Genomic DNA, 7,696 nt, shown 5'->3' with positions numbered 1-7,696 from the left:
GATGGAGCAGGGCTTCTAGGAAGGGAGAACAAATTCGTAAGGAAAAGGGAGGCCTTTTTCCCCTTTGGGGTCAAATAAAAGGGCAGCAGGAGTTGCACGGCTCCATGCTGAGGAGCATCAGGAACCCAGATGTAGCTCTCTGTATGTAGCCCTGATCTAACGCTCTATTCATTCCGTGACTTCCAGAAAGCCATTTAGTTTTCCACCAGTCGTGCCTTCCCTCTCCCCTGCCCCAGGCTCTGAGCATCAGTAGGTGACACATGTGAAGGGAAGGGCCACCCTGCAGCTCCCGCCTCTTTGGGATGTCAATGCCCGTGGATGCCCAACAAGGACAAACTCCATGGGAACCTATACACTCACCAACCCACTTCTCCCTTGACCCGGGAGAGTGGGATTGGTTTTAACTTGAGGCAGCAGACAAGCAAAGGAGAGAGGAGATGGGAGAAGTGCCTTTTAAAGCGTTCCTTTGTCGCTCGCCTCCACGTCCCATGGTGGTGCCTGCGCTGACGTCAATGTGGTGCCGTTGATTTGCACCAGCTGAGGGGCTGGCACACGATCCTCCCCTCCAGAGTGGCTCTGACGTGGGGCGGGGAAGGGCTCGTGCTGGGATATATCCCTGCCCGTGCCACACAGTGTGTGCTGCAAGGCGAGAGCCACAACCCTCTGAGAAGCGGCAGCAGAGCCATGTGGCTGCCCACAGAGCCCCTCCTTCGCCCCAGCACCCAGGGATGGGGGTCTGCTGTCCAGCCCTAACCCCTCTATGCCAAGAGAAGGGCAGCGAGGTGGCTGCTGAAGGGTCATCAGCATCAGGAGCCTCACCTTGCCAAGGACCACCCGACTCACCTTGCTCGCAGTGCCTGTGCCAGCTGGGATAGACCTGGGAGCTCTCCTGCCTTCCCACTCCTCTCCTGGGCTTCTTCCCTTGCTGGAGGCTGTGGGACCAGATCAATGCATTGAACTGCAGATGCTTAGGCCCTACAACCCTGGGCTTCCACTATCACGTGGAGGTGATGCCTTGGCATGCCCAAGCTTATTCTACTGCCTTCCAGAGCAATGGAGCCTGGAAAAACAACTTTAACTTGCTCTTTTCTCCCCCCCCCACGATTTACATGGTAATGAAACGCTCTGCAGCGTGGAAAGCTCCTGGGAAAGATGAGCCCAGCCCTTGGAATTGGGGCTGGTTTGGGAGATCACGGAATGCTATGCATCAAGCAGCAAGAAGGACAAGGGATATGCAGTCAGCAGCAGTCATTTTTACTATGGACCACAGGAGATCAGAAAAATAACCTTGGTAACAGGAGACCTAGTGGCTAACAAAATGTCATGCTGTAGGACGTACAAGAGAGGCCAAGCACAATCACCAGAACAAAACAGCACCCAGGAGGACAGGGAAGCCCAGGGGGTTGCAGGAGATGCCCTAAAGCAAACCTCTAGTGGTATTGACATGTCTGCATGAGCGTGGGGTCCTTGGAAACAAGTCAAAGGGTCTTTACCTCTTCCCCATTGTGCTCTGGCACAATGATTATTGACTTTTCCAGAATAAAAATAATAATATAATTTTGTTCCAAGAACTGTGCACGAGAATCATTTCTCCAGGTGCAATGAAAGGAGGGCAGATAGGAAAATACCCTTCCCAGGGCTGGCCTTGTGGCTCGTGCCCTCTCCTTACTGACACTCCAGCCCTCCCCAGCAATCCTTTGTGGTTTTGCCTTCAGTGAATCCCAAACAAGGTTTTTCAGAAAAAGAAGAAAGGGCATAAAAAAGGTATTGCTTCTTCTTCTTGTAATATTTTTCCTCTCTTTCTCCCCCCTCTTCCTCCTTAAAAATGTTTACTTTCAAAAATTCCATTCCTGCAGAGATTCCTCCCGAGCTCTGAGGTCTCTGCACTCCACCCTCCTCTTCCCCTGTCAGAAAAACTGAGTCTCCATGCCTCTTTGGTTAAAAAAAAACAAAAAATTAAAAAAATAACACAAACAAATAACACACAGCCCAGTATGATCCCATTCCACCCTGCGGACGCCTGATGAGAGGGTGTCTGTGGGAAGAAGGAAGCATCAGAGACGAGCTGTCTGCTCTGGAAGCTGAGGTTCCTGCGCTGCCCCATCGGCTCTCCTCCTCTCATACGGTGGTCGCCGGCCCGTACTGGAGCACCAGAGGGGAGGTCTCCTTGATCCGGACGTAGAACTGCCCCTCGGGCTGGCTGGTTTGGAGGGACAGAGGCAAGAAGTCATCGGGAAGCCACCGCTCGCTCTCGTCGGAGGCGAACACCAGTCCGAAGTGCTCCAGCTGCTCCTCGCCGTAGCAGACGGCGGCCGAGCTGCCCAGCACGCCCCGGGAGATGTCATTCATCTCCAGCACCACCAACTTCACCACCTCCCCGGCGGACGTCTGGCTGGTGATGTGCAGCTGCAGAGAGAGAAAGGTGGGAGAGACGGATGGTAAGGGGGTGGAATGAGGAGGAAGCAGGGGCCAGCGGCAGCACACGGTGTGGAGGAACAGTGAGGGCGGAGGAACAGCCACCCCAGTGGTGCCCGGTGGTGTCAGGGCCCAAACCCATGGACTGCTGTCTCTGAGTCCTTACTGCTCAAGTCTTGCATGTGCCACCTACAGCTCTGCTCAGGCTGCCCCACCACCAGCTGTAGCTAGAGAGGGACAGTCCCAGCCTTGCTCCTGACACCATGGAGGGACCTGTGTGAAGTCCCTCTTGTGCGTAGGGTCCAGACTATCAGACCAGCTGGACCACAACAGCTTGGCCAAACTACAGCTGAAGCCTCTTCGGGACATGGTGCTAAATTTCATCCCATTCACAAGCAGCAGTCATCTTTACTATGGCGTTCTCTCACCAACAGCCACCCTTCCCCCCCTCCACTACCCTGGGGACAGCCCTCTGAATCCCAAATACTGTCGAGAGAATGAGCTCAGTTGGCTGCTACCAACTCTGGGAGCCACTTGACTTCCAAAGCCCGAGGGCAGGACATCCGTCCTCGCCCGGGCACGGCGATGGTTTCCTTTGGCACATCCGTAGGAGCTCGCAGTGCCCTGGCAGGGTGGTCCGAGCCCTCGGCCCACGTGAGCCCTGCCAGCTCTGCACAGCCGTGGCAGGGCTCAGCTGATTTATACCAGCCGAGGAGCTGCGCCTTTGAACTCGGCTTTCTTTGAGTGGAGCATCGTAAAACGCTTTCAAGCAGGCGTGTCCAGAGCTTTGCAACTTCAAAAGCCACGTGGGCAGTCCGCCAGAAACCCGAGGGCTGCACTTCAATTCCATAGAAATCTATGGGCATTCCTCAAGTGGAAAAGAGTACTGCAAGGCAGAGCTCTCTGCTAGGATGTCTCTGCTGGGTGCAGAGACACCGGCTATCAAACCTCCCCAGCAACAAACCCATCAGCTCGTTGGCTCTGTCCTTCCTCTGCCTTTTCTTTAGGGTCTGTTTCAACACAAAGTACTCCATGATTTAAGGATTTTCTGCTCCATCATCCTCAGTCCTGGGCACCAGGAATGTCTCAGAAGGGAAATTTCAGCAGGGGAAGGATCTCCATGGCTGGGACCAAAGGAGGTCGCAGATCCAGAGGGAGGCCTGTCTAGGATGTTTGTCCTGGGGATTGTCCTCCATGGGGGATCCCACCTGGAGCAGCTGTGAGTGATCAGAGCTGGGGGGTCAGCTCTTGGCAGCAAAGCTCTTGTGGAGAGGACTCATGTCACAGCTGCACCAGCAGAGCCCGGTGCCTGCAGCACAGAGGCAACTCTGCCTGCTCCCCCAGCTGGGACTGGAGTGGGTCCTGCCACTGGAGTTGCCACTGGAGACGAGTGGCTTCTGCTCTCCAGGGGAAGGCTGGAGCTGGGAGCACAGTCCCAGGGAGGGGAGGCTGTGGGAGGGACATGGGCAGGGCAGAGGGGTGACAGCTGAATTTCAGCCGGGGAGGATCATGTGTTTGAACACCAGGACATGGCGAGGGAAACCCACCAATGTGTCCTTTGGTCACTGCCTGCCCACACTGGGTGATGCCAACCTACTGTCAGCAGCTGAACCACAGACCAAGAGCTGAAATGCAGCTTCACTGCCCTGTACCCTAAATTCCCTACAGGTGGCCCTGGATCACTCCTTCCACAGCAGTGGCTGTCTCTCCTGCAGAGCCATGTACCTAGTCCTGCCAGGAGCCTCAGCACTACAGCGGGGATTCAGGGCAGGAGTGCTGTGGGTCTCCAGGAGACCTCACCCCTTGGAGGATGGGGAGGGCTGTGCCAGGGTGGGCACGCAAGCCCCACTGCCTGTGTCCCCATCCTGCCAGCCCCGTCCCTCCGGGTGCGGCAGAGCCGCACCACTGCCCACTGCAGGCTCCGGTACCTTGACACTGGTCTCTTTGGAGAGTCCTGTTTCATACTGAGGGCAGACCCGCAAGGTGACAGAGCCCGGCTTCTTCCCTTGGTCGGCCAAGCACCCTGGCTGCTCTGGCTGCTGTTCTGGAAAGTTCTGAGTCCACTCATCTGAGCGTGTCCGGCAGACGGGCTCAGAGCCCTGCCCGCCCCGGCGGCGCTCAGGGCTGGGCGTGGAGCCAGTCCCCAGCCTGAGCTGGTCACAGTGGCCTGTGGTCCTGCTCTCTGTCGGGGAGCTGTTGACAGAGCCAGGGCAGGACTTTCTGGGGGCCTGGCAGTGGGGTTTGGGGAAGTCCAGGCTGCTGGTCCGGACGCAGTATGCCTGTCGCTTCTCCGTGATGCGCAGCAGCTCAATCTGCCGGCTGGGCAGGACGAAGTCGCTGTCGTAGAGCTCAGGGGGTGGTCGGTGCTCCTCGGGCGGTGGTGGTGGCGGTGGTGGTGGGGTCTTGAGCTCGTGGGTCTGCAGGACATCCGGGGCGCTGTCCCGCAGGGTGCGGACAGCTCTCCGGCTGCAGCACTCGGGCCCTGAGGGTGAGTACACCAGGTCAAGCTCCTTCGGGCTCTGAGCCCGGCTGGAATCGTAGTCGCTGTCGGTGGCCAGGAACACCTCTGATGAGCCTTCCTCATCCGACAGCCCGTGAGAGTCTGCGAGGGGGTGAGAGAAGCAAAGAGGGGCTCAGTCTTAGTGTGGACAACCCCAGCTGAGGTTTGCATCAGGTGGAATCCAAGGAAGCCCCCGAGGTTTTACCCCCTTGTCATACACCCGTGCTGCACTCGCCACGGCACAGGCAGAGCTGAGACTGGCTGCCCTGCCCTACTCCCGACTCCATCCCTGCCTGTACCTCGGGTGCAGCCACTGCAGCACCTCTGACCCCCTGAGCACGGGCAGCCCCCTGAGCCCACCAGGCAGGAGCTTGAACAGCCGGGCCCCTACCAGAGTTGAGCTTGCGGCTGGTCTCTGGCGAGGGCACCGGGGAGGGAAGGTAGTCGAGGTGGGACGAGGAGGATCGGGTTTTCTCCTTCATTGCCCCCCCAGCCTCGCTGAGGAAACCGCTGAGAGACACCCCACAGGAGGGCTGCTTGTAGCGGGCGTGCTGCAGGGCATCCATGATCCAGCGCATCTCCCGCCAGATCTCCTCCATTTGCTGCCAAAATAGGAAACGGAGGATCCCGTTCAAACAGCAAATTACAGCAGCAAAAAAGCCCCACGGCAAAACACGGGCTCTGCCCACACACCTCTCCCAAGAGCTCTGGGGGAATCTCAAGAAAGCACTCTCAGGTGGGAGGGTGCTCCAGCTGCTGGTTCAGCAGGACCTGTCTGCTGCAGGCAGGGTGCTGGGGACAGGGGTAGTGTGGGATGCTTTTTTGCAAGTCCATCTCAAAATGCACTTGCAGGCCCTTTTCTAGCAAGGAGGGGACATGCAGAGCAGAAGCCTTTGGCTCTTTCCTCAGGATTTTTAACGTGATCAGTGCAGTAAGAAGTTGCTAAAGTAACTGCAGCCTGGAGAAGAGAAGACCTTAGAGCCCCTTCCAGTGCCTAAAGGGGCTCCAAGAGAGCTGGAGAGGGACTTTGGACAAGGGTCTGGAGTGACAGTTCAAGGAGGAATGACTTCCCACTGCCAGAGGGCAGGGTTACATGGGATATTGGGAAGAAATCCTTCCCTGTGAGGGTGGTGAGGCCCTGGCACAGGTTGCCCAGAGAAGCTGTGGCTGCCCCAAGCCTGGAAGTGTTCAAGGCCAGGTTGGACAGGGCTTGGAGTAACCTGGTCTAGTAGAAGGTGTCCCTGCCCATAGCAGGGGATGGAACAAGGTGAGCTTTAATGTCCCTTCTAACCCAAACCATTCTGTGATTCTATGAAAGCCCGGCCTGCTGTTGCCCATCAGCCACATCAGAGAAACCCCACGGGGTCAAAGCCACCAAGGCCAGGGAACAGCCCCTGCTCAGGTTCTCCTGCATGTCTGTCCTGGCAGGTCCCATGGCTCCCACCCCATACCTGGATGTAGTCCTGAACCTGTTGGTGCCTCTGCTTGGCGGTGGAGAGCTCAGCGTCAGAGAAAGCCTCCCTGAGGCTCTGCTGGGAGAGGAGCGACTCCAGCTCCAGGAGGGCAGACACCTGGCAGTACTGGGTGATGAACTCACGGTCGTACGTGAAGAAGTGGACTGGGGAGAGGAAACAAGAGAGGGGGGATGAAAAACATCAGGTCCTTTGCTGTGGATGTCCTACACGCTCCTCCCTATCAATCAACACAAGGAGGAGGCAATGCTGTCCACTAGTGCAGCCAGACAGCCCTCAGCACATCCCTCCACTCCTCTCCAGGGAGGTGAGGGAACTCCAGCCCACCCCACTGCCCGACCCAGCTCTCAGGAGGTCTCAGGGGACAAGGGGGCCAGCAGGATTGGGTTTTGGCATCCCCTCTCCTCACCCAGCTCGAAGATCTGCAGCGGCAGCGTGAGGAAGCCAGAGCGAGGGGTGTAGGGGTTGTTCTGGCCTGGAGCAGTGCAGACATCATCTGATGGAGGCAGCAGTAGCAGGAAGGAGACCTGATCCCCAAAGTCCAGCACTTCTTGGCTGTACAGACGGAAATCTTTGGCCTGCAAGAACACAGTGAAGGTAACAATGACAAACATCACCTGGTGGGCCCTCTGCCAAGTCCTCATGCATAGAGGGACCACCTGCAGCCAGGGGACACTGCTGCTTCAGCACACAACCAGAGGCTCCTTGCTTCCAGTGTAATCTGCACTTCTCGCTTCCTCTCCATTCTCCTAAAAGTCTCCAAACTACTGGTTAAAGTTTCCATGACAGGGTCTCGGGGAAGAAGTGCCACACGATGATCTCAGTGCAGGGAGGTGCCCTCACAGCTGCCCAGCCAGATGCATGTGCCTTGACACTGGGGCTGCTGGGCACCTTCCCAGCAAATACTTGGCATGGTGGAAGAGGGTTTCTCCCCACACAGTCTGACCCCAGGGGCTGCAGCTCCAGCCCACCACTGACCAAGGGCCAGCCTGCTTCGGAGGAGCAGAGTTGGGCTGGTCTCATGCTGCCCAAGACTAAACCACGTGCAGGCAGTAATGCAAACCCAGATTCACTGTCCTTGCTTTGGAGGTACAGGTGAGGGCAAACAGCTCCTGGAGACACTGTCCCTGGGATGGCAGATGCTTCAGACTTGCCCATCACTCACCTTCTATTTGCACAGGACTGAAATGTCATGGGTGCTTCATTCCTGTGAGGAGGGCCCGGGGCAGAGGTTCCCCGCCTGCTGCAGTGACCAGCACGTGCTCACAGCCCCTTCCCCTCCCTCCTCCCCACACCTCGGCACCTGCCT

General features: G+C 57.4%; 1 protein-coding gene across 6 annotated transcripts in view; it reads right to left on the bottom strand.

The window, feature by feature from the left end:
* Positions 1-1,233: 1,233 nt before the first annotated feature.
* The window catches only part of LOC113996710 (ankyrin repeat and fibronectin type-III domain-containing protein 1-like), a 192,826-nt gene continuing 186,363 nt past the window's right edge, over positions 1,234-7,696 (bottom strand). For all 6 annotated transcript variants that reach the window (XM_027737923.2, XM_027737919.2, XM_027737922.2 and 3 more), the window contains 5 exons: positions 6,797-6,965; positions 6,367-6,533; positions 5,307-5,517; positions 4,344-5,017; positions 1,234-2,406 (listed from right to left, as the gene is read on the bottom strand). In XM_027737923.2, coding sequence (XP_027593724.1) covers positions 2,119-2,406; positions 4,344-5,017; positions 5,307-5,517; positions 6,367-6,533; positions 6,797-6,965 — 1,509 coding nt within the window. In that variant the 3' untranslated portion in view covers positions 1,234-2,118. The remainder of the gene's footprint in view (positions 2,407-4,343; positions 5,018-5,306; positions 5,518-6,366; positions 6,534-6,796; positions 6,966-7,696) is intronic.

Source organism: Pipra filicauda, unplaced genomic scaffold (genome assembly GCF_003945595.2).
Source record: "Pipra filicauda isolate LSUMZ 115617 unplaced genomic scaffold, ASM394559v2 scaffold319_size1146426_pilon, whole genome shotgun sequence".
NCBI classification, from domain to species: Eukaryota; Metazoa; Chordata; class Aves; order Passeriformes; family Pipridae; genus Pipra; species Pipra filicauda.
This window is presented reverse-complemented; position numbering and strand designations above follow the sequence as displayed.